The following is a 27,215-nucleotide window of genomic DNA, read 5'->3' as shown; positions in this document are numbered from 1 at the left end:
AAACAAAAAACGGTCACTGTCAGGTGATAGATATGTGATTGTGGTATCATTTCACAATGTGTACATGTAGCAAAACATCATGCTGTACACCCTAAATATATACAATTTATATTGTCAACCATAGTTCCATCAAGCTGGGACAAAAATTATATATGGATTCTTCTCTACTTCTTTCAGCAAATATTATGTGTTTTGAGAGATTTTCCAAGCCTTTGGCAGGGGCTGTAGTTCCTTTGTTTTACTGCTATGTAATATTTCTTTTTTTTTTTTTTTTTTTTTTTGGGAGCCGAGGTCGCTCTGTATCGCCCAGGCTGGAGTGCAGTGCGTGATCTGGCTCACTGCCAGCTCCGCGCTTCCCAGGTTCCATGCGTTTCTCCTGCCTCAGCCTCACAGTGGCTGGGGACTACGAAGCCCGCCACCAGGCCTAGTGAGAATTTTTGTATTTTTAGTAGAGATGGGACTTGCATTATTTAGCCAGGATGGTCTCCATCTCCTGACCTTCGATCAGCCCTTGGCCTCCCAAAGAGTACTGGGTTGCGATATCCGAACCACCGCACCCAGCCACTGCTGTATAATATTTCATTGCATGAATACACAACCATTTGTTTATACATCCTACTGTAGATGGAAATTTGAGGTATTTCCTCTATTTGTTGTTGTTATGTACTGTTCGGCTGTACATGCCTTTGGTGTTCATGTAAGGATTCCTCTATAGTATATTCCCAGTAGTAGAATTGACAGCTATTCCTATACTTAATTTTATTCCATAGTGTCATATTATTTTTCAAAGTTATTGTATGAATTTACGAACCCAAGAGCAGTGTATGATAGTTCCTATCATTTCAAATTTATGCCAATCCTTGTGTTCTGGGATTTTTAATTTTGCTAGCCTAATGCTTTGGTAATCATATATCATTGTGGTTTTAATTTACTTTCCCTGAATATTAGTGATGTTGCTCAGCTTTTCATTTGTTTATTGGCCACTTGGATTTCTTTTTTTGAAAGTGCCTGTTTGAATCTCCTTCCTGTTTTTCTATTGTTTTTTTTTCTTTTCTTTTAAACATTTATCTGTAGGAGGGCTTTGAATACTCTGAATATTAGACTTTGAGAGTTATAAATTTCAAATATCTTCTCCCATCTGTGATTCATCTTCTTTATTGTGATTTTTAAAAAAATATTTGATGTTGTTTTAAAACATCAATATTTTTGCATCTCATGTAATAAATCACCTCTACCCTAATATTATGAAGATATTCTCCTATGTCATAAAATATTTTTGTAGGTTTGCCTCTCACATTTCAGTTTTTAATACGTTGAAATTAATTTGTGCAAGGCACAGTGGCTCATATCTGTACTACTAGCTACTTGGGAGATTGAGGAGGAAGTATCCCTTGAGTCCAGAAGTTCAGATCAGATTGAGCAATATAGCGAGACCCCATCTCAAAACAAAATAAACAAGAACAAATTTAATTTGTATTTATGGGGTAAGTGAAAATCATGTTTCTTTTTAAAAAATCTATATTCATGCCTAATGATTCAGAAATTTTAGATTCAGCTTGTCAAGTTCCATAGAATATCCTATCGCTATTCTGACTAGAATTGTATTAAATCCAGGTATAATTCATTTAGGGGAGAATTGAAATCGTTATGATATTGATTCTTACTATCCAAGATCATTTATTTAGAGTGTTTTTAACGTCTTCAAATAAATTGTAAAAATTTTCTCCAGAGACCTTTTTGTTGTTGTAAGTGGCATCATTTAAGAATATATGTTGTAGGCATTTTTAACAGTGTCCCTTACTTGGTTAAAAAAAGTTTCCCTGTATTATTAATTTACTAGTGATTTCAATCATAGGTGGGGGTTTAGCTTTACTGAATGCTTTTTCTGAATCTATAGAGATGATGTGATTTATATCTTCAATTTGTTAACTCCACTAATTGATTTTCAAAGTAAATTAAGCTTATATTGTATTTTTGTGATAAACAACATGATAATGGCATTTTTTAAAATACATTGCTGGATTTGTTTTGCTATTTTTTTGGTAGGAATTTTCTATCTGTAGTCATTAATGAGGCTGTCCTACAGTTTTCTTTTCTTATTCTCTCCATATGTGGTTTTGGTGTTTAGATAATGTTATTCTCATTAAATGAGTTGAGAATTGCACCTTCTTTTTGGCTATCCTTCTGTCATTTAATTAATCACACTGTAGCTTGAGAACATGTTTTTTATGATAACTATGCCTTTAAATTTTGTAAGGCTTATTTTACAGACTAGCACTTCATTTAAAATTTCCATGTCTAAATGTTGTTTAACTGTTCTTAAGAGGTGTTTCAGGTGTCATTAAAACTTTTTTTCCTTCCATTTGTTGGATACAACAACTTTTACTGATCCTGTTCATGGTTTCGAGATCCAAGGAAAGAAACTTCGAATCAGAGTGTGGAAAATGTTCCTTAAACTCGATAGTCTGATTTCACTACTACATCTTAAAGGGGCACTAAAATACTACTCCTCCTTTAAGAAAGGCACAGAGCTCCACCAACACTGAGTACTATCCAAAATGGGAGAAAACAGTAATCACTAAAAAAGAATGTTCCTTCAAATAGTTCAGTAATTTAGATTAGTAAAACAGGGAAATTAATGATTATAGTATAAACCTTACATGAGTGTACTAGCCAGACTCCAAGGTGGAGCCCAATAATTCTACCCTTATGTAGTCTCCTTCCGCATTGAATAGGGCTGACTTCTCCAGCCAATAGACTATTGTGGAAATGACACTGTTGGAAGTAATGAAAGCGATGGCAGCTTCTGCCTTACTTTGTTGGATCACTCCTTCTGGGGGAAGCTGGCTGCCATTTCCTAAGTGCATGCTAACAACCCTGTAGAGAGGTTTATATGGCAAAGAACTAAGCCCTCTTGCCAACAGCCAGTGAGGAACGGAGACTTCCTGCCTTCAGCCAAGTGCGTGGGCCATTTAGGAAGTGAATACTCCAGCCTCAGTAAAACTTTCAGATGACTGAAGCCCTAGGCCAACATCTTCACTGTAACCTTGAGAGAGACCCTGAGCTGGAAAAAAATGAGTCAAACTTTTCCTGGATTTCTGGTGCACAAAAAGTGTATGAGAACAAAAATGTGTATTGTTGTTCATTGTAGGTAATTGTTGCATAGCAATAGATATCTAATATCATGAGATTCACGGTGCTCTGAGATTCCAGGAGAGAAGAGACCACACCCAATTTGGGGGTTCTAGAAAAAACTTAGAAAACGTAGGAAAAACTTAAGGAGCATGTAGAAAAAATAAATGATCCTCCAAGAATCTTGCAATCTTGGTCACTGCAATTGAAAATTACAATGCAAAACTAAGAAATGTTTACATTAGGATAGATATCACTATATACAACCTTGGAAGGACTGACATGTGAGAAGAGCCCAAGATGCAGGTCTTGGCAAGAACCTGTGAAGGATGAGAAGGAAAATAATTTATTAAGTGGGGTGTTACCCCACTTAATAAATGGGGTAGTTTTGAATAACAAAAGAAAGTGCTAATTCACTTAGCAGGAAGTTTACTTTTGACTTCTAGGATTCTGTGTCAAAAGTGATCATTCACTTTTCAACAGATTCTGCTCAATTTATGATGATGGAGCTGACTAGGCATAATGTCAGCTTCTGATGTATTATCTCCAGGGATTGGCCACATGGACAGGCATTCAGAAAGAAACCATGAGTACTGGAATCACATAATGAGATTTAAGTGACTGTATTGGCATGCTTAATTTGGAAATGGCTGTAGATGAGGCAGGAAAATAGGGTCTGGAGGCAGGGAACATAAGCCCGATACACACTTCAGCTATGACAGAAAATATCCTCTCCATAGGGTGTGCCCAGTATGTGACTTTGTAACTTAATTTCATCCCTTCATTTACATAGGGCGTACACCAAGTAACCAATGGAATCCTCCAGAGGGTATGTAAAACCCATCAAAATTCTGTAACAGGGCCCTTGAGCCCCGCTCCCACCCTGTGGAGTGTACTTTCATTTTCAATAAATTTCTGCATTTGTCGCTTCATTCTTTCCTTGTGTCATCCTTTCCTTGCTTTGTTTGTGTGTTTTGTTTAATTCTTTGTTCAAGACACCCAGAACCTGGACACCCTCCACCGGAAATATGGAATTTATCATATAAAGCAGAGAGGGTCTCCATTTGCTTGGCTCATGAACCTTGAGGAGCTAATGAAACTTTTAAAACCTCTAAAACTTCTGTTCGGCGAATGGATTTAATACAAAAAATATCCTGTAGAATGCTCTTTTGGGGGTTAGGGTGTGTAATACATTGCAAAGCCTATATATGGAATCGAGTATTATCCCTTTGGGAGAAAGTGTTAAAGCTTCATACATAAGTTGGGTTGGGAGAAAAGGTAACAGGACTGTCTCATCCTGTGTTCTTGAGCTGAGCGGAGAAGAGGCATGCAGTAAGGAACAGTCACTGGCGACAATGGCCCGAGATCATTATGCTCAAAGGCATTTTCCATTGTGTAAGAGGGCAGCGCTTAAAAGGGCAGCACACTCTTGTGAAAGAACATGGAATCTTCTCAAATCACTATGCCAAAGGGAAAGTTAAGTTAGGGAACTGAGTCAATACTACTGCCTTCCTTTTGTTTCTAAACTGAGCTATAATTCCACAATCCCGTATCACAGCCTAATTTCCTCTATTCCCTCTTTTCACATGTTTACTTTATCTTATGTAAACTGTAGATTTACTGAGCATGAGAGAATGCATAATTGACTTTTCCCTCTACTTGCTCTTGTCATATATAAAATGTAGATTTACTGAGGCTCATCAGAGCCTCACAAGAATGGAAGCATCTGCCTCACTGCCCGCATTTCCTGCCTTTTCCCCCTCCTGCATGCTCTTTCCCCTTGAAAACACCCTTTGGAAAAAGCACGGGTCACAGGTGCTCCTGGGACTTGGATTTTTTTCCCGTGAGTATCATCAACTTTGGCCAAATACACCTCTATTGATTGAGAAATGCCTCAGTCACATTTCCATTAATACTGAATCCCTTTTCCGTGTTTCTCACACCTGAAATGGAGCTCATTCTCAACTGCGTCCTCTGGAGATGACCAAATAAGAGCTAAAAAAAAAAAAAAAAGCATAAACCTTGAGATGCCGCGATTGGCCTAGTTCTGTGGCATTTCTTCACAACAAATTAGAAAGAAAAGAAAATGTTAGAATTTTTACCGTAATCTTTGGGATTTTTGTCAAGAAGGGCAATCATATCTGACAAATTGAATCTGGCATTGCTAGTCTCAACTTTAGCCTGAACCTATTGTTATAGTGCATAGAGCTGTACTGGGGCATGAACAGGAACGGAGCAGAAGAGGGCCTCACACCTCACCAGGAAAGCCGGGTAACCATAGGTGATGGTCAGGCATTTGTCACACGGTCTCTCTAAAGCAATAATTGGTCACAGCCAGTACAGAGAAAGGCAGTTTCCGTATAGATCAGAAATATCTGAAACTGGTGATCAGCAGCTTCCTGATAAGATCTCAGGACTTGGGTGACTGGGCTCAAGCATGTGCTTTAAGAGGTTAAATGGTGGTGTTTAACTGGTACATGACCTTCTAGGGGCATTCCACTGAAAGAGCGACGCCAGATGCCGGAAGTAGGTCAGCATATAAAACCCTAAGGCCAAGGTCAAACCGGAAGATGTCTGCTTGGCCTTCTTCCAAGTGTACTTTACTTTTCATTCCTGCTCTAAATCTTTTTAATAAACTTCCACCCCCACTCTAAAACTTGCCTAGGTTTCTTCTTCTGCTTTATGCTCCTCAGTCAGAGTCTTTCTTCTGAGGAGGCAAGAATTGAGATAGCGGCAGTCCCGGTAGGATAGAAATCCATATATCATGGATACAGTAATTCTAAAAGGATTCCTTTAATGCATATATTCTAAGTGAATCTTACTGTTCCTGGCCTTTGACAAATATCTTATTCGCACAGAACTTTAATTTCTTTGTAGAAAGTCGCTTGAGGCTACGCATAATTGACTTTTCCCTCTACTTCCTCATTTCACGTGTAAAACCTAGATTTACTTAGGCTAATCAGAGCCTCACAAGAATGTAAGCATCTGCCTCACTGCCTGCCCTCGCTGCCATTTTTCCCCTCCTGCTCGCTCTAGTAGCTTTGTAGAAAGGTAGTTTCTGCAAAGAAATTAAGTGGAAAGTCATGGCCTTGGAGTTAAACAATCTGGCATGTAATTTATATCAACATAATCTCAGGGAAATCATTTTGTCTCTCTGAAAACATAATAAAATGTGGATCCTAATGTCAGAGGCATTTGAACCAAAGAGACTCCATCTTGAATAGGGGCTGGGTAAAATGAGGCTAAGACTTGCTGGACAGCATTCCCAGAAGGTTAGGCATTTTAGTCAGAGGATGTTTACAGTTAAGAAAACATGTTAATAATGTTGATGGAAGAAATCCAGGACTTAGTAGGCCCAGGAAATGTCCTGATGTTACGATATCGTAAGAACAAAAGCATCCTTAGTTTAAGTTTCACTTTAAATATAATAATAGAAATTATTGTGGAAGACAGTAGTTACACAAACATTAACAGTCCTTTGTCACAAGCCCTTGTAGTAGTGCACATCTCCCCAAAGATTTTTTCTTCTTTTTTGCTTTGTTATCTTATATGTAAACAAGCATTATATCTAAAGTGGACACATTCCTTCTCTTGCTTTTGGGCCCTACTCTGTCTATGGAGTAGCCATTTTTCTGTTTCTTTATTTCTGTAATAAAATTGCTTTCACTTTACTCTGTGGACTCGCCTCAAATTCTTTCTTGTGTGAGATCCAAGGACCCTCTCTTGGGGTCTGGTTTGGGACCCCTTTCTGGTAACAATACCTCCTTCTTAGTGTGTGATAGAAATTTTTAAAAAGCAGTGTGCCAGAATACTAAAATAGGATGCTTTCTCAGTTTTTTGCTGTGGCTTTAAAAGGCTGAATAAAAAAGAGAGAGAAAGGGAGAGAGAAAGTATGTGGGAAGTATTTCGTTTTGCATTCCAAAGTGAGGTGCTAGACTTATGCAGTATTTCCAGAGGAGGTTGCTACAAACTAATTTTTTCCAACTTCAATCCAGTAAAAGGATTCCTACTGAATAGCTCAGGAAAGGAGAATTTCTTGGGAGCAAGTTATTGAAAAACAATGGCATTTCCCCTCTTCCTTCATATGGGGAAAGGGCTTTGAGAAAAGAGTTTAAAATATGCCCATCGAAGCATGGTGAACCTAATCAAATAGTGTCTATGAAATCTAAAGGGCAAGAAACTGTGAGAACTGGCTTGATACCAGGCTGAAGAGATGACTGCACCAAGAACAGCTTCACTTTCAGTAACCAGAGTCAAGGATGTGGGTTTTCTGTGGGCAGATGTAGAGAATGTGGAGAGAGTGAGCCTGGGTCAATTATAGAAGGGACCTTGCCCCAAGGGCTTTCTGCCAGGGCTGACGGGTGAAGCAAACACAGCAGGATGCTGATGGTGGTGTCAAATGCAGAAGACGGGAGAATAGGATGAGGATGAGGGGCATAACAGACCTGGCAGAAGAGGAGTATTCTTGGGGGTAAGAACGTCTATGTTACTGTTCACACTAGGGTTTATGTGACTCCCAGAAACATTCCACAATGAGTCAGCTTTGAGCGTTCAACAAAGTCATGAGAGCACAAAGACAGGTCATGATATTAAGTCAAATAAGACTTTGTTTTACTTCTCTGCATGCATCTCCACCCCCAGTTCTGGAGGAGACAAAAGGCAGCCTACTGTGGTAGGGGAGAGTGTGAATATAAAATGGACACAAGCTCCTTCCCACTGAAGCCTTCCAGGATGAATGGGGTCGGTCCAAGCTAGGGGAAAGAGAAGCTTTATTAATATTCATGGTTTGAGGTCACATATAAGAATGGTTATTTGAATGACTGTTATACGGTTATTTTTCTAGTACAAGTAACCAGAGGGATTCTTGTTATTTCGATGTGACCAGTAGAGCCATTAATACCTGCCTTTTGGTTTATTCAAGGGGTAGTGAACAACTCCCCCTGAGTGGGTTGGAATGCAGGGGATGGGAGGAAAAACTGTTTTCTCTGATTATGACCTATGGAGTTTTTCTCTTTCAATTAGGCGATATAATAATATTCTGGAGCAAAGTGTTTCTTGACCTAAATCTCTAGAATGTGTAGAATTTTGCTGGCTGTCTTCCCTCTGCTCTCAGATATACGCTGCCTTTTCTCACCCTACTTTTAGTCCTAGAAGGCTGAGCTTTTTGGAACACGTAAATGTTCCTGTGCCCTCTGGCTTTGGTGTGGATCAAGCAATAGATAATTTGGGGAAGAGAGAACAGAGGAAGAGCTGGAGACAGGTCAGGATACTTTTCTCCTGGCCACTCCTTGCATGACCTCTTCCAGGGAGGTAAGCTCCTGAAAAAAAGTCACTACTTTTCTTTTCCTTTTTTTTTTTTCGGGATGACATCTCACTCTGTCGCCCAGGCTGGAGTGCAGTGGTGCGATCTTGGCTCACTGCAATCTCTGCCTCCTGGGTTCAAGCGATTCTCCTGCCTCAGCTTCCCAAGGAGCTGGGATTACAGGTGCATGCCACCAACATCCGGCTAAATTCTATATTTTTAGTAGAGATGGGGTTTCACTTTGCTGGTCAGGCTGGTCTTGAACTCCCGACCTCAGGCAATCTGCCTGCCTCAGCCTCCCAAAGTGCTGGGATTACAGGCATGAGCCACCGCACCCGGCCAAGTCACTACTTTTCTCAAGGCATCTGAAACTCTATGACTCTCTGACTTTTGGAAACCTCTTCCTTTCTTGTCTTTTCCGGCCACCATGGGCTGCTGTGCCATCCATTATTATCTGCCTGTACCCAGAGTTTTGTAAATAGTCTTCCTTTGAAAAAACCCTCCTCAAATTTTCCTGTTTCAAAGGTGACACCTATTTCTTGTTGGAACCCTAACACAATGGCATTTCTTGCTTTACTGACCTAAAATATTAAATGTGAGAATTAAAGCAATAAGAGTTGTAAAAATGTTTAATAGTAATTAAATTCAAATATACAGCACTATTACTGTGACTATTTGCAAGACATTTTTAGTGTTGTGTGAAGGAGTGAGAGAAACCATTATTTAGAAAAATTCTAGGCCAATCATCAGTATCTTTTTTTTTTTTTTGAGACAGAGTTTTGCTTTTGTTGCCCAGGCTGGAGTGTAATGGCGCGATCTCGGCTAACTGCAACCTCTGCCTCCCGGGCTCAAGTGATTCTCCTGCCTCAGCCTCCCAAGTAGCTGAGATCACAGGCGTGCGCCACCACGCCCGGCAAAGTTTGTATTTTTAGTAGAGATGCGGTTTCACCATGTTGGTCACGCTGGTCTCAAACTCCCAGCCTCAGATGATCTGCCTGCCTCGGCCTCCCAAAGTGCTGAGATTAAAGGCATGAGCCACTGCGTCCAGCCATCAATATCTTCTAATGTTAAAGAGTCATTCAGATAGTAGATACTATTTTTTCCAGAAAAAAGACAGGGCTTGGTAGCTCACGCCTGTAATCCCAGCACTTTGGAAGGCCGAGGCAGGCAGATCACTGGAGATCAGGAGTCCCAGCTACTCGGTAGGCGGAGGCAGGAGAATCGCTAGAACCCGGGAGGTGGAGCTTGCAGTGAGCTGAGATTCTGCCACTGCACTCCAGCCTGGGCGACAGAGCAAGACTCCGTCTCAAAAAAAGAAAAAAAGAAAACAGAAATAAAATGATAACTTCAGACTTTAAACAAGTGAATGGAAATAAGGAAAATATTTTGGGCTTCAAAGTATAGTTGAGTTAGTGTTGCCTGGAGAATTGAAGTAATTTGCACATGAATCAGAAAATGAAGCTAGTGTCCTATTCAGGTAAAAATATGTTAAGCAATACAAAATAGGAACAACAGGTGGTTCTTTGTCTCAAGTTAATATGATCTGATACAGGGTTTTCCCTGTTTAGCTTTTTATATTTGTTTCTTTTCATCTTTGTTTTCCCTAGCTTTCATGAGTTTTTTTGTTTCCATCTCCTGGTGGACCTTTTTGAAAGTACAGTTAATTTTCTTTTTCTTTTCTGATATTCTGTAGTAATTTAGAATTAAATAATGCATTTTGTACCCTGGTGACTCAGAGTTTTAAAATCTGGTATTATGTAGCAATATAATTCTGGGGCCTATACATGTAGATGGGAAAGGGTTACATCTTTAGTTCCATTAACCTGTAAATGAAAGATAACATTTATGACCGAACACAGTGCTCACGCCAGTAATCCCAGCATTCTGAAAAGCAGAGGTGGGCGGATCACTTGAGGCCAGGAGATCGAGACCAGCCTGGCCAACATGGAGAAACACAGTCCCTACTAAAAATACAAAAATTAGCCAGGCATGGTGGCAGGCACCTATCATCCCATGCCTATAATCCCAGCTACTCGGGAGTCTGAGGCAGGAGAATCACTTGAACCTGGGAGGTGGAGGAGGCAGTGAGCCAAGATCTCACCATTGCACTCCAGTCTGGGCAACAAGAGCAAAACTGCATCTAAAAAAAAAAAAAAAAAAAAAAAAAGATTAAGCCACTGCCCTCCAGACTAGGCAAAAGAGTAAGACTCCATCTCAAAAAAATAAATACATAAAAATAATTTTTTTTTTTTTTTTTGAGGCAGATCTTCTCTGGCGTCAGGCTGGGTGCAGTGGCCAGATCTCGGCTCACTGTAAGCTCCATGCCTCCCGGGTTCCACGCCATTCTCCTGCCTCAGCCTCCCGAGTAGCTGGGACTGAAGCCACCACCTGCATCCGGCTAGTTTGTATTTTAGTAGAGGCGAGGTTTCACTGTGTTATGGGATGGGTCTCAGTCTCCTGACCTCGTGATCTACCGTCTCGGCCTCCCAAAGAATGCTGGGATTGATTACAGGCAAACCACAGCATACTATTGCTCTAAAATAATTTTAAAAATAACATTTACTTTATGAATATAGAAAAGAAATAGTAGTAATTGTTGTGTCTGAACATTATTACTCATATAAATCACCAGATACTTTCAAAGCACATTTTAGTTATCATAGATGCTTTTGGAAATGGGTTATGTTCTGCACTAGTTACAACAATTTATTTTTTGAGACAGTCTCCCTGTCACCCAGGCTGGAGTGCTGTGGCACAATCTTCAGCTCACTGAGCCTCTGCTTCCCCGTGTTCAGCCGATTCTCATGCCTCAGCCTCCTGGGTAGCTGGGATTACGGTGGTGCCGCACGTCACCAGTTTGAATTTTGTATTTTTAGTAGGGCAGGATTTCACCCATGTTGGTCCAGGCTGCTCCACGAGACTCCCTAGCCTCAGGTGATCTGCCTGCCTCAGCCTCCCAAAGTGCTGAGATTATAGAGAGGCGTGAGCCACGCTTTTAACTACAGCTATTGTTTGCAGTCACATCAGCACATCTTATTTTAGGTAATAAATAAAATAAGGTGCCTGTATGTTATATACATGGAATTAGTTTAAAAAATTGATTTTGATAATTCTGTTTCTAAACGGTGGGTAACCTTTGAACTCTTATAAATTCTATCACTCTAAAACAATATTCTGAGGGAAGGGGTTTCCATGGTTTCACCAGAGCTGCTATAGTGACCTGCTTATTTTAAAGTTTGTGGATCCTGAATTAAGTGATGTATGTAGTCTTTAAGCACAGAGTATGGAGAATTGCATCTCCGAGATATATTCCAAATAATCATAAATGAAACCATAGACATTTTCATGATTTTTGTCATATCAACAAAGTATAAAATTAATTCTCAGTGTAATCCCATTAGTAATTAATCTCTTAAAATTGTAATCTTATCTGTATAAAACTTCTAGCCATTCTTGTTACTAAATGCATTTTAGTCTTGTGGTTTATATATATGTGACATATATATGTAATTTTTTAAATGATGCTGAAGCCTTAGTAACAGATGAGAGAAAATTTGCTTACTGTATTATGTTTGAACTATCATTACACCTCAAAACAAGTCTGAAATTGTTTTTAACTAAAACTCAGAAATGTCTATAGAAATATTTTATGCAATAACATTGTTTTATCTTTCATCATTTTCTGCTTTGGAATATACAAAACAAATTTCATATTTGCTTTAAAGAGACAAAAGAGAGGAATTCCTGTATGTATATTTAAAAATGCTGCTGAAACATCTCAGAGGAAGTGTCCTTGGAATTTAATTGAGATACATAAATTATCAACTATAAAAATAAAAAATATAGGCCGGTGGCAGGTGGCTCAAGCCTGTAATCCCAGCAGCACTTTGGGAGGCGAGGCAAGGCGGATCCGAGGTCAGGAGATCAAGAGACCATCCTGGCTAACACGGTGAAACCTCATCACCTCTACTAAAAATACAAAAACTAGCAGGTGAGGTGGTGCATGCATGATCCCAGCCTTCACGGGAGGCTATGAGGCAGGAGGAATAAGTGACCAGGGAGGCGGAGCTTGCAGTGAGCTGAATCCGGCCACTGCCTCTCAGCCTGGGTGGCAAGCGAGAGACAAAGTCAAAAAAAAAAAAAAAAAAAAAAAATATATATATATATATATATATAAAAGACTAGAGAGTATACATTAGGAGGAATTCTCAACTTTGGAAGCCCATGGGTGAGCTTTTGTGCAAATGCCTCTCGCTCCTTAACACTGCCAAACTTCTCGAAATAGTAGGAGGTGGAGGTAAAGGAGAGAAAAGGAGAAAGAAATAGTTCATTTTTAATTTCCTAGGGTCATCATTATTCTACTAAATTCATTTCTTGCTTTATACAGCATTGGATGAAACTTTGCAATCTAGCTCCAGGGATATTGACTAAGGTTATGTGGGTTTTGCACTGCACATTCCAGAAGGCAACAGTATGAATGGTTGCAGAATGCAGCATTCCTTTGTGACCTCCGACTCTCCTTCCCAATTTCATGTCTTGTCCCATTTCTTATTCTTATCACCTAGTAGTGAGTTCTCGTGCTACTTAGCCCTTTTAAGAATTTTATTTATTTATTTATTTATTTTATTTTTATTTTTTTTTTTGAGACGGAGTCTTGCTCTGTCACCAGACTGGAGCGCAGTGGCCCGATCTCAGCTCACTGCAACCTCCGCCTTCCAGGGTCAAGCCATTCTCCTGCCTCAGCCTCCCGAGTAGCTGGGACTGCAGGCACCCACTACCGCGCTCAGCTAATTTTTTGTATTTTAGTAGAGACGGGGTTGCACCATGTTGGCCAGGATGGTCTCCGTCTCCTGACCTGGTGATCCACCCGCCTCTGCCTCCCATTACAGGCGTGAGCCACCGCGCCCAGCCAAGAATGTGTCCTTAATGTTTACGCCTCTAAGCCATCTCCTACAAGATTTTCTCTTAGCAGAATAATCCACTTAACCTGTCAGAAAGGGCACTAGTTATGTGCCCCAAAATTTGTTTTAATTACTGAATTTGAAAATGTTTTCACTATTTCTTGAAAAGTATTGATAAAATATCCTGTTATTTATTTATTTACTTATTTACTCATTTATTTATTGAGACTGAGTCCTCACTCTGTCGCCCAGGCTGGAGTGCAGTGCTGCAATCTTGGCTCACTGCAACCTCTGCCTCCTGGGCTCGAGTGATTCTTGTGCCTCAGCCTGCCGAGTAGCTGGGATTACAGGCGCCCACCACCATGCCCAGCTAATCTTTTCGTATTTTTAGTAGAGATGGGGTTTCACCATATTAGGCAGGCTGGTCTCGAACTACTGACTTCAAGTGATCCACCTGCCTTGGCCTCTCGAAGTTCTGGGATTACAACTGTGAACCACTGCACTTGGCCCAAAAGTTATTTAAATAGTAATTATTTTTCTCTTATTTGTTCCCATAAAGTTCTTATTAAACTATACATTAATTTGTTTTATTCTATTCTTCATATGTTTTTGATATATTGAGTCATTTTCTTGACCTTATTATGTTATTAATTTATTTACTCTTTTACCAGGTCTAATCTGCTGTTTATCTCATTGCTTAGTTTTTAAAGGAATTTACTATAAAATAGTTCAGACATATGACAAAATAGAATAGTATAACAAACTCCCATGTGCACATCATTCTAAGTCAATAATTATCAGTTTACTGCAAATCTTACTTCATCCATTCCACTCCCACTCCTGCATTACTTTTCTAAAAATCAGATAATACTTTCATATTTAAATATTTAACTGAGGTATCTCTCTCATTTTTAAGGTCTGTATCATTTCATATTTAAAAGTAAATAATAGTTATTTAACATTACCAAATAATTACTGTTCACATTCACAATTGTCTGTTATGTGTATTAATTTTTTAAAGGATCATTGTTTCAGTCAGGACACGTAAAACGTTTTAACTGGTTAATCCCTCTACTTTAGAATCCCCTTCCCTTTCTATCTCTTTTTTAATCCCTTCAAACGCTGTAATTTATTTATGGAAGAAACTGGATTATTTGTCCTGCAGTTTCCCACAGTCTGGATTTTGCTATTTGCATCCCCGTAGTGTCTCTGAACTCACTTCTGTCTTTCACATTTCCTGAAAATTGGTACGTATAGAACTAGAGACAAGACTGCTTTTGGCAATACTATTTTATAGGTAGTGCTGGGTTCTATTATCGGAAGGCATATAATGACTTGCTGTTTTCTTCTTCTGATGCTAACAGCAGTTAATGATAATTGTCTAGACCCATCATTTCATTAGGATTTGCAAAATAGAAATTTTCTAATTCTGTCATTTTTTAGCCAAAATAATTTTATAAAGAGAAATTTCTACCTCATTTACTAATTCCACAATTTCTTGATTGTTTTAGATGCAAAAATTCTATAAAGAGAAAATTCCAGCTCCTCTACTATTACTGGTGAAGGTCATATAAGAAAGGTAGGTTTAATGTTCTCTTCATTTATATGTTTTCAAAAACAATGAATTGATAACTAGCATTTCCTAAAGATTTTTCAGTCATAGATTTAAACAGATTTAATGCATTCAACTGGAAAGAAAATGTCAGTGAATTTCAATGAAATAGTAAAAATACAGTTTATCTAGTAGGAATATAAAATTATTTTCTAATAAGATAATACTGCACTCCTACCAAATAAACAGGATTTTAGTAATATCTGAGGGATTTGTGATGGTGAGTTAGACTGTATTTGGCATAGAATTTGGAAATGTAACTTGAATGCAAATATGCTGCAAAATGTTGAATGTATACATATAAATACTTGTTCTGTCGATGCCAAATGCCCATTGTAAATGAACCTTAAATATTACAATCCTCCTTTGCACAATATTTCTTTATAAAACTCATAATTTTGTTTCCCCAGGCAGAGTTGGGGAAGAAAATGTACGAAGTGAGCTTGAATATCTTGTCATACCTGATAGCAAGGAAACTTATTATTTCTAATTTCAGTTCAAAAGAACTCAAGAGCCAATTTGAGGATGTTCTGATTAGCTAAACTATGACAATCTGAGCATCAGTAAAATTATTAACTACAAACTATTTTGGGAAATCGTATTGCTGGTGATAATCCTGGTATTGCTATTCTGAGATGGTTGAGTTTGTATTGTGAAATAAAGCAAATATGTATTTATTTGATAATCAAATTCGATCATTCTTGATGCAAATAAGAAAGGGGATTCACGGCATGGAAAAAATGAAATAAAGTTATAAGTTGAACATGTTAAATAATATTATAACACCTGATATGGCATGATTTCAAAATGTCCAAAAAACATTCATATTAGTATAAATTTATGTTTCTGATTAATATCAGCGTGCACTCATGACTCAGTCTATGCTCTAAAATTCCTAAAAACAATCACTAATCCAAGAGAAATGGGCAACCCTAATGCCCAGATGGCCATCTGTCAACACCACTTTTCACTTAAAGGATCCAGTAAGCCTCCTCCGAAAAAGAGTTATTCCCCCAGGACAACAAACTGCCCTTAAGAGTCATTTCTTTGTTATCACAGGTGTCAATATTTTTCTGTATTTTGCTTATAATTTTATTTTTTAAATAAAAAGTTTATAATAAATGGTTCTAAAATGAACAGCCTTATGCATGCTTTCTTCTGCTAAACACATCTTTACTAGTATATATTTGGGAGAGATATCTAGAAATAGGAGGAAGGCTGGGCCAAAAAGTCAGCACACATCCACTCTGCTGGATATTGCAACATTCCCCTCCATGTGGGTCCCATTTTGCACTCCAATCAGCACCACGTAGGAGTGCCTTTTTCTCATAGCCTCAGTAATTATTTTGGTTTTTCAAAAATCCATTTCTACCAATCTATCAGGTGAGGAATTGTATACCAGTAAAATCATAGTACACTTCTTTCTTATAACAAGAATGGTGTGCATCTTTTCACACGGCTAAAGGCAATTTACATTTTTTTCATGAATTGACTACTGTTTTTTACCCCAATTTTTCTATAGTTTGTTCTTTTTCTTCTTTATTTTTCAAGGTTCTTTATATATTAAATATAGTAACCCTTTGATTTAAGTTACAAACATTTTTTCCAGTTTATTCTTTGTGTTTTTACTTTGTTTTATGGTATCTTTTGTCATGAAAACTTTAAAATATGTAATTAACTTTTTCCTTATTTTTTCTATTCAAATTTTACAACTGAATTTAGAATACCTTCTCTATTCCTTCTCTATGTAGAACTTCCAACAATGTCTTCTTCTAGTACCTATATAGGTTCACCTATTTCTTCAATCAAATCTCTGATGCATTTAGAATTTATCATAATGTATAGTTTGAGAATGAATTAATTTTATCTTTTTCCTCATATCCCAACATCACTTATTCAAACTATATTCTTTTACTTACTAAGATCTGGTAGGGCTCTTTCTTTCTGTCTCTTTTGCAGAGTTTTTCTGGCTATGCTAGCTTTTATTCTTTTAAATGAACTTTATCATCAACACTGATGGCACTTTTTATTAGAATTGTGTTAAGTTTGTAATTTAACTTAAGTGGAGCTGACATGTTTCTGCTTTTGAGTTTTTTGACTTAAGAACACAGTACGTGCCTCAACCATTAAATAAGATGTTGGCTTTTGGGCTAAAATACAAACACACACATACATATACATCATGTTTAAAAAGTGTTTCTCAGTTCTTATTCCATTGCACTTCCTTAGACATTAATAAATATTAGATTTTGTCAAATACCTCTTCTGTCATCTATTGATATAATCATATGATTTTTATCTATTGTTCTATTAATATGAAAGATTACATTATATAATAACTAATATTAACTCATATTTACTTTCCTGGAATAAGCCCCCCTTGGTCAAAATGTATTATATTTTAAAAAGTGCTGTTGGATTCTATTTGCTAACATTTTATCTATGACTTTTGTGTAGATATTCATACATGAGATAAGTCTAATGCTTCCTGTTTTGTAAGTACTGCACACTAATCAGTTGCACTACTGAAGCTCCTAAAATTTTCTTATTTATTTATTTGAAATAAATTTTATCTTTTACAAAGTATTGTTAAAAAATATTTTATTTTAGATTCAGGGTATACATGTGTAGGTTTGCCACATGGGTATATTGGACGATCCTGGGGTTTGAGTTTTTAGTGAACCCATCACCCAAATAGTGAACATAATACTCAGTAGGTAGTTTATCAACTCCTCCTTCTTCCCTTCCACCTTTTAGAGCTCCCAGGGTCTGCTGTTTTCATCTTTATGCCCATGGATACCCACTGTTTAGCTTCCACTTATAAGTGAGAACATCTAGTGTCTGATTTCCTGTTTCTGTATTAATTCAGTTAGAATAATGGCATCCAGCTGCATCCATGTAGCTGCAAAGAACATAATTTTATTCTTTTCTTTTTTACGACTATATAGTATTCCATGGTGTCTACATTCCATATTTTCTTTATCCAGTCCACCACTGTTGGACACTTAGGTGATTCCATGGCTTTGCTATTGTGAATAGTGCTGTGATAAACATAATTTCCTTTTTTAATATATAAGGCAAACGGTATTTACAGAGTTTAGTGAGAAATGTTCAGGGTGAACAAAAGGAATCTTGGGTCAATTTCCCAGGTGTCTGTCTATGGTACTTAGGTGGTCTTTTGTGCCACTTCTAATATGAAATGTACAGTATGAAGAACAGATATTGAAGAAAATGAACTAAGTTTGAAATGATGACTTTAAATTACTGACCTAAAGGGATATTTCACTACTCTAAATCTATTATAATAATTAGCATTCTATGAAGCACTTACATTTGATTATCTTATTTGAATTTTATGGAACCAAGTAATTGTTCTCACTTTGTGGATAAATAAGCTGAGGATCAGAGAGGATAAGATACTTTACAAGTCACATGGAAAGAAACAGAAATTTGACAGAAACACATGTGTTCTGACTCCAAGTTCTGAGAGCTTTTCACTCAGATTCATTCACACAATTTGGAAAGGTTTGTATCAACGGTAAAAACCAAAGGATATTCCAATTACCTCTAGTAAATGGAAAACTCAATTCACCAGAACATTTATACCACTGAGCATATATTTTGCGTCACCTCCCAAACGCAGTAATGTCTTATAATAACTGTTTTATATCTGCATAAGACAGAATCTTACTTAGGAAACATTATGACAAAAATACTAATGCACACTGTGGCAGTCATTTTGCTCCCTAAACAGTTATTTCGAAAATTATATTATTAAACCTATAGATTAGCTAACATGCTGTCAAATCTGTTTCTATACAAAGTTTTCACTGTATTTTTCATGTGGAATTCGCTGTTTTAGAATCCAGAATAAAATAATTAGAAAATAAAAACTTTCCTTTTCTAAGAGTTCACTTACCTCTGTTTACCTTTGTGATCCACAGAGCCAGCTGAGAGTCTGTCAAGGGGAGACCCAAAACCAGAGAAACTCCTTTTCTTCTTTGTCTCAATCACGTCATTTTCTAGGGACACCAATTCATCAAGAAGCAAGAGCTTTGCTGTCAGATCAGTGGCTGATTTCTCTTCCCTGACTGTGGGTGTTGACTGCACATCTATGACTCCAGAATCAAAGGCCTATAAGGCAAGGAAAGGTGATTCCATTAATTTAGACAAAGAGACTTCAAGTATGTATATATGTATTTGGCTTTTGCTACCATTAGCTGACATTCTCATCATGTAACATTTTATACTTTTTTTTCAGACAAAGTTTTGCACTTGTTGCCAAGGTTGGGGTACAATGGCGTGATCTTGGCTCACTGCAACGTCCACCTCCCGGGTTCAAGTGATTCTCCTATTCAGTTCCCAGAGAGCTGGGAGTACAGGTGCCCACCACCATGCCTGGCCAATTTTTTGTATTTTTAGTACAGGCGGGGTTTCACCACGTTGGCCAGGCTGGTTTCGAACTCCTGACCTCAGGTGATCCACCGGCCTCGGCCTCCCAAAGTGCTGGGATTACAGCATGAGCCACCGTGCCTAGACTTACAATTTCTTACGAAGTTATTTTCCATAGAGAGTGCTAGATCTTTGGGGACTGAAACATATAGAAGAGGGGTATAAACAAGGGAAAAAAACAAGACAAGAGAAGAAAAGAAAAACTCCTGGAATGCCTTTAACATTTAGCATATTTACCGATCACTTTTTCAGATTCTTTTCCAGCAACAACTTCATCCTTCCTCATCATTCCCATAGTGCTTTGCTATATACCACTTTCATCATTGCACTTATTATTTTTTGCCTTGTGCCAGGTTGGTTACAATACATTTGTATTTGTTATTAGGTTGAATCTTGAATCAATGAGTTTGTCTAATTAGTCTTTCATTTGATTTATTTCATGCTTCATCTCATATTTTGCTCATAGTTAGTATTCAGCAAATTTCTGATGAATATTTATTAAATGAATTCCGAACCAAATCTCATGCTATTTTCTTTTTACCATTCATTCATTATTTACTAACTCAAGCCATTACTAATCCACTATGTACTAGGTTCTGCATTGGACATGAAGGATACAAAAATAAAAATTTAGTCTCTGTGTCTAAGCATCTCACCTTCTCTATCCCTGTGATTTATCAACAAGTATTTGTGTCTGCAATGTGTCTGAGATATCCCAATAACTTTGTGTGCCCTGTAAAATTTCTTGTTTGTTTCTTACACCTATTGCCACTTTGCACTTCATCCAAGTCATAAATCTATAGCTGTTCAGTTTGTGAGGTCTGTCTTTTCCTCTCTGAGGCCCAATGACAGCATTTCTTAAATGCTCCTACTAACAATCTTGAGTCATTCTGTAGTCCCACAAATACTGCTTTTTTTTTCTGAAATCGTGAGAATATTCCCATGTGGGAAAATTTTTAGCTCTGGGGAATCTCTTCCCACTTCTAGTGATTCTTCCATGTGCCAGACTATTGACCTTGGTTTTTATTTTTCTTCACTTTCTGTTTTTCTTCTAAAATTATTCTTTCTATTGTCTTTTGACATGGTTTGACTGTGTTCCCATCCAAAATATCATCTTGAATTGTAATCCTCATAATCTCCAAATGTGAAAAGAGAGATCGGGGGAGGTAATTGAATTATGGAGGCAGCATCTCTCATGCGGTTCTTGTGATAGTGAGTGAGTTCTCACGAGAGCTGCTGGTTTTATGTGTTTGGTAGTTCCTCCTGCATTCATTCTTTCCGCTGCCTTGTGAAGAAGGTGCCTTGCTTCCCCTTCACTTTCCACCATGATTCTGTTACCTGAGGCTTCCCTGGCCATGCAGAACCGTAAGTCAATTAAACCTCTCTCCTTTATAAATAACACACTCTTGGGCAGTTCTTTACAGCAGTATGAAAATGGACTAACACAGAAAATTGTTACCACAGAGAGTGGGGTGCTGCTATAAAGATACCCAAAAATGTGGAAGCAACTTTGGAAATGGGAAATAGGCAGAGGTTGGAACAGTTTGAAGGGCTCAGAAGAAGACAGGAAGATGTGGGAAAGTTTGAAACTTCCTAGAGACTTGTTGAATAGTTTTTACCAAAATGCTGATAGTTTTATGGACAATGAAGTCCAGGCTGAGGTGGTCTTAGATGGAGATGAGGAACTTGTTGGGAACTGGAGCAAAGGTGACTCTTGCTATGCTTTATCAAAGCGACTGGCGGCATTTTGCCCTGGCCCTAGAGATCTGTGGAGCTTTGAACTTGAGAGAGATGGTTTAGGGTATCTGGCAGAAGAAATTTCTAAGCAGCAAAGCATTCAAAATATGAGCTGGTGCTCTTAAAAGCATTCAGTTTTATCTAATCACAAAGAGATGGTTTGAAATTAGAAGTTATGTTTAAAAGGGAAGCAGAACAAAAAGTTTAGAAAATTTGCAGCCTGATGATGCAATAGAAATGAAAAACCCATTTTCAGAGGAGAAATTTAATCCAGCAGCAGAAATTTGCTTACTAGGAGCCAAATGCTAATCGCCAAGACAATGGGGAAAGTGTCTCCATGGCATGTCAGATGGCTTCACGGCAGCCCTTCCCATCACAGGCCCAGAGGCCTAGGAGGGAAAAATGGTTTAATAGGCCAGGCCCTGGGCCTTGCGGCTTTATGCAGTCTTGGGACTTGGTGCCGTGCATCCCATCTGTGGCTAAGGGCGGCCAACATACAGGCAGGTCGTTCTTTCAGAGGGTTCAAGCCCCAAGCCTTGGTGGTTTACACATGTTTTGGGGCCTGCTGGTACACTGAAGTAAATAATTGAGTTTGGGGAACCTCTGCCTTGATTTCAGAGGATGTATGGAAATATCTGGATGTCTAGGCAGAAATTTGCTAAAGGGGTGGAGCCCTCATGAAGGACCTCTGCTAGGGCAGTGCAGAAGAGAAATGTGGGGTTGGAGCCCCGACACAGAATCCCCACTGTGGTACTGCCTAGTATAGTTGTGAGAAGTGGGCCACAGTACTCCAGGCCCCAGATTGGATAGATCCACGGAGAGCTTGCACTGTGCATCTAGAAAAGCCACAGACACTCAATGCCAGCCCATGAAAGCTGCTGAGAGTGGGGCTGTACCCTGCAAAGCCTCAGGGGCAGAGCTGTCCAAGACCATGGGAACCTACCTCTTGAATCAGCATGACATGGATGTGAGACATGGAGTCAAAGGAAATGGTTTTGGAATGATCTCTAAAGGTTTAATAACGGCCCTATAGGATTTCTGATTTGCATGAGGTCTGTGCCCCCTTTGTTTTGGGAAATTTCTCCCATTTGGAGTGAGTTCATTTGCCCAATGCCTGAACCCCCATTGTATCTAGAAAGTAACAAACTTGCTATTGATTTTACAGGCTCATAGGTGGAAAGGACTTGCCTTGTCTCAGATGAAACTTTGGACTTGACTTTTGGGTTAATGATGGAATAAGTTAAGACTTTGGAGGACTGTTAGGAAGGCATAATTGTGTTTTGAAATGTGAGGATCTGAGATTTGGGAGGGGCAAGTGGCAAAATGGTATGGTTTGGCTGTAACTTGACTGAAAATCTCACCTTGGATTGTAATCCCCATAATCCCCACATGTCAAAGGAGAGACCAGGTGGAGGTAATTAAATCATGGGGATGATTTCTCCCATGCTGTTCTCACGATAGTGAGTTCTCACAAGATCTGGTGGTTTTATAAATGTTTGGTAATTCAGTCTCCTTCCTGCCACCTTGTGAAGAATATGCTTTGCTTTCCCTTCACCTTCTGCCATGATTGTAAGTTTCCCAAGGCCTCCCAAGCCATGCAGAACTATAAGTCAATTAAACCTCTTTCCTTTATAAATTACCCAGTCTTGGGCAGTTTGTTGTTGTTGTTGTTTTGAGACAAAGTCTCATTCTGTTGCCCAGACTGCAGTGCAGTGACTTGATCTTGGCTCACTGCAACCTCTGCCTCCCAGGTTCAAGTGATTCTCCTGCCTCAGTCTCCTGAGCAGCTGGGATTACAGGCGGTCACCACCATGCCCAGCTAATTTTTGCATTTTTGATAGAGATGGAGTTTCACCATGTTGGACAGGCTTATCTTGAACTCCTGACCTCAAGTGATCCACCCACCTTAGCCTCCCAAAGTGCTAGGATTACAGCCATGAGCCACCACACCTGACTGAGTAGTTCTTTATAGCAGTATGAAAATGGACTAATACATTTTTCTGTTCTCTTCATTTTCTCCAGTAGAACAAAAGAGTAGCATTTTCAAGCCCTTTAATCATTGACTCAAGTCTCTTTTAAAATACCTGTAGCCTGGCGTGTAAACTGAAAGCTATTGAGCCTCCTGTTTCCTTATCCAGTCATATGTGCCCTAAGTCTGGTCAGTTCTTGCAGGACAATCTATCTTCTTCTGGCTGCTATTTTTGATTCCCATCAGTGGTGTTTTTTGTTGTTGTTGTTTTTGTTTTGTTTTTGTTTTTGAGATGGAGTCTTGCTCTGTTAACAGGCTGGCACAATCTTGGCTCACTGCAACATCTGCCTCCCAGGTTCAAGTGATTCTCCTGCCTCAGCCCCCCAAGTAGCGGGGACTGCAGGTGTCCACCATGACGCCCAGCTAATTTTTGGATTTTTAGTAGAGAGAGGGTTTCACCATGTTGGCCAGGCTTTTCTCTAACTCTTGACCTCAGGTCATCCAAGTGGTGACTTTAAATGAAGGCCTCCTTACTGCTTAGTGTACGCCCTTAATCACCTTACAATTTGCTATCTCTCTCTTCTCTATTTCACCCGTAATACTGTTATAAAGTTAGTTATCCCCAATACTAGTTTTGTCATATAAAAAGAAAATTACAAATCTCTCATAGTTCTTTATTACTTACAGCACAAAGCCCACAATATGGTTTCAAACTACTGAGATCTTAGCTTCTATCACTTCCCTGTATAATCCTGACAACATAGAAACTGGAGACGGGAAGGATGCAGAAATAACCCAAAATAAACCCTAAAGAAGGAGATAAACCTTCAAAGGGCAAAGGTTTTTTATCTTTCAAAGCATCCTCCAAAAACATGCTTTTATTTTTCCAACTAACACACACTCAACAATCGTTTTTCTAAGAAATATCTTTAATCTTAAAAAAAAACAAAACTTTTACAAAACTTGTCCTTCAATATAATGCATTTGAGACTCTCACTTGATGCTATTTAAGAAACATGTATATATGTTTCTAATAAGATCAAATAAACTAATTTTTCTCCTTGTGATGCCTCCACATTTCTTTTTCTTTGTACTTTAGTCATAGCACTACAAAAACATTTGTACTGTAATTAAAAGTTTGAACAAAACTACTCAAATTTTGGCATGCAAACAACTTCAAATTTTACATAAAAGCCCTTCATTCTGACATAACTGATTTAACTAAATACGGCTGTAATAATGGATTTTCTCTTAAAGCTTTTTTTGTTCAAGGAATACAAGTCTTTGTTCTTAAGTTTCTTTTCACATTTAGATAACTGGCTTGCTCTGACTCCTCTGTGAGGAGAAGATCATGATTACTGCTCTTTTCATTTCAAGTTCACAACCTTGAATGTCATGTTGGCAATAAAAAGAAGACAGTAAGAAATACTTATTTTCTTGATTTTGTGTTATTTCTCCATTTTATTTTGTGTACATTTTCTTGTTGGTAGCTGCACCTCCTTCTTACTCTAGTGGAAATGACATGCTTACAAAAGAATATACATGCAATATATAAATATATACATTATATTTATAAAATATATATTCTATATAAAATATAGAAGACATGATATATAAATATATAAGTTATATTTATGTATATGAAATATATTTATATATATTCTTTTATATATAAACATCATTTATAAGTCATGTCAAACATATATATTTATTTCTCTAAGTCAGTTTCTATTACCTCTGTTGTTGTTACATCTACTGAGAGGACTTTTCCTGAGTTCCACAGTGTCAGTGTCACAGCCAGGATGAAATGTGCACTTGCCAATCTCCAGTCCAGCATCTGAGGGTTAAATGTGTCATAGTTAGCACTGATTCATTTGGAATGTAAAGATAAAAAACAAAAGATCCTAAAAGGACTGTTAGAGGCAAATGGTAAGCCAAATTATTCAGCTTTGGTCCATTGGAGTGCATCTCTACAAAACGTAAATAATATGTAATAGAAGCTGTCCATCCCCCAGAATGAATTCTGTCAAGGTTTCTTTTCTATGGAGACCCTGGATTAGGGTTGTACAGCTATAACAATAATTTAATTCAAACTAACCCACAATCTGAGAAATACAGCTAATGTAACTTTATTTTTTTACTCTAAAATCTAGAGATTAAGACATTATATATGTACCTGAGGAGAAATTTGTAACAGTGGCAAGGTATTAGAGAATAAGTACTGATTGGGTCTGTGGTGAACCAGAGAGACTATAGTGTCTAAAAAGATTTAAGTTCAAAATTTCAAAACCCCCACCATAAATTAAGAGAATTTCTTTATGTCCTTGTGTTATGCCAGGATTTCATAAGCAAGATTCAAAAATGTTATTAAAAAACTATCAGATGTTATTATATCAAAATTGAAAAATTACATAAAGATACAATAAAAAATCGAAAAGCAAATTACTTAATGGAAGGTATTTTCAATATATACATAAAAGAAAGATTAGTATTTGGAAAATGTAAATAAACCCTTTAAATGTAACTTTAAAGACAGACACACAACTAAATAAAAATGGGGCAAAGTTATGAATACACACTTCATAGAAAAGAGGAGAAGTGAATGAACAAAACCTTCCACAATACATACAATCTCTTTAATTCAAATAAAAATAGAAGCAAAATGCCATTTACACACATTAGATTGGCAAGAAATTGATCAACCTTGCAATGTTAGAATGGTTTTAGGAAACAATATCACAAAAAATTCTGGTGGAGTTGAAAATGAATCCAATCATTTGGAGAAAATTGGACACTATGAAAAGGTTGAAAATGCTTATCTCTTACCTAGGACACATTTATTTCACTTCTAGGTATGTGTGTATTCCTGAGAAGCTGTCAGTGTTTATATGGAGACATGTATCTGAAAGTTCATAGCCTCATTGTTTATAGTAGTCAAAGATTGGAATCAACCCAGTGCCCCATTCAAGAGAAAATAGATTTATTAATTGAGATTTATTCCAACTACTGACTTGAAGTAAATGACTTAAATACATATTTACTGTTAAAACAAATAACTTAAATGTATGTTTGTCTGTATGCATGGATTTCACAAAACGGTTTTGTGGAGAAATGGAAAGTATAAAACAATACATGACATTATACCATTTACTGAAATTGTAAATGCCCAAAGCAATACCATATATTTTGGAATACATACATATAAAATATAAACCAATGGAACTTGATTCATGATTATGATTACCTCTGCAGAGATGAAAAAGTGAGTACAATGATAGAAAAAACATACGGGAATCAGTTTTTAATCTATATGTAATTTAAAGCAAATATGTAAAAATCTTAACACGTGTTACTTCTGGGTAGCGAGCACAAAGATGCTTTATTTATATATGTCTGACTTTTTAGATTAAAAAGCCACTATCCAGCCAACTAAAGCTCATCTATGGCCTACATCAGGCTGACCTGCTGCTAGTTTGACTACTGGCAGTTACAAAACTGTAGGTAAAATGGGGCCTTGCTCTACTGAAGGAGGATCGTGGAGTATGGGCTAGAACAAAGTAGGCATGAACCCAAGCTTTGCTGCTTAGTACATGACACTGGGAAAGCCTTCCAACTTCATCCTTTGTGAATAAGAAGTCTCAAGAAACTCTATTTTCTTTAAAAAAAATAATTTGGGAAACCTGCTGGGGGTCAAGAGAAAGTGGGTGCTAGAATGGAATCTGTAAGATTGGATTTGAGTCATGTTTTTGCTTTAGTATCAGTGTAACCTTGAATATGTATCATTTACCCTACTCAGGCTTCATTATACTCCTTTGTGAAATGAGAAGGAATTCCCATCTCCAAAGAGCTTTGAGAGGATTGAATCCATTCATGCATATCCCTTCTGTCTCATTTACTATTTATAATCTGTATGTGAAAGAATATGAGGCATCAATAAATATTTCCTTAATAACTACATTTGTTTGGGTGTGTACCAAGATTGTTTTTGACATTTTCTTGAAGAATTTGTTACTGTGGCTCTTTCCTTGCCCCCAGTGAGTTTGTGCAGAGGCAGAGGCTTGAGTGCGAGCCATTGCAAACCCACTGCCATGAGTTGCCTCCAGTGCTGGA

General features: G+C 37.8%; 1 protein-coding gene and 1 long non-coding RNA gene across 2 annotated transcripts in view; one reads left to right on the top strand and one right to left on the bottom strand.

Annotated features, from left to right (window-relative positions):
- Positions 1–27,215, bottom strand: part of OSTN (osteocrin) — a 59,760-nt gene that overhangs the window by 21,512 nt on the left and 11,033 nt on the right. The window contains exons 2-3 of the mRNA XM_003895275.5: positions 24,841–24,942; positions 18,867–19,081 (exon numbers count right to left, since the gene is read on the bottom strand). Of these exons, the coding sequence (XP_003895324.2) occupies positions 18,867–19,081; positions 24,841–24,942 (317 nt within the window). The remainder of the gene's footprint in view (positions 1–18,866; positions 19,082–24,840; positions 24,943–27,215) is intronic.
- LOC108584747 lies at positions 1,424–19,004 on the top strand. The gene is made up of 3 exons (XR_001900237.3): positions 1,424–7,603; positions 14,847–14,914; positions 18,892–19,004. It is a non-coding gene; the product is annotated as an uncharacterized LOC108584747 (long non-coding RNA).

Source organism: Papio anubis, chromosome 2 (assembly GCF_008728515.1).
Source record: "Papio anubis isolate 15944 chromosome 2, Panubis1.0, whole genome shotgun sequence".
Taxonomy (NCBI): domain Eukaryota; kingdom Metazoa; phylum Chordata; class Mammalia; order Primates; family Cercopithecidae; genus Papio; species Papio anubis.
This window is presented reverse-complemented; position numbering and strand designations above follow the sequence as displayed.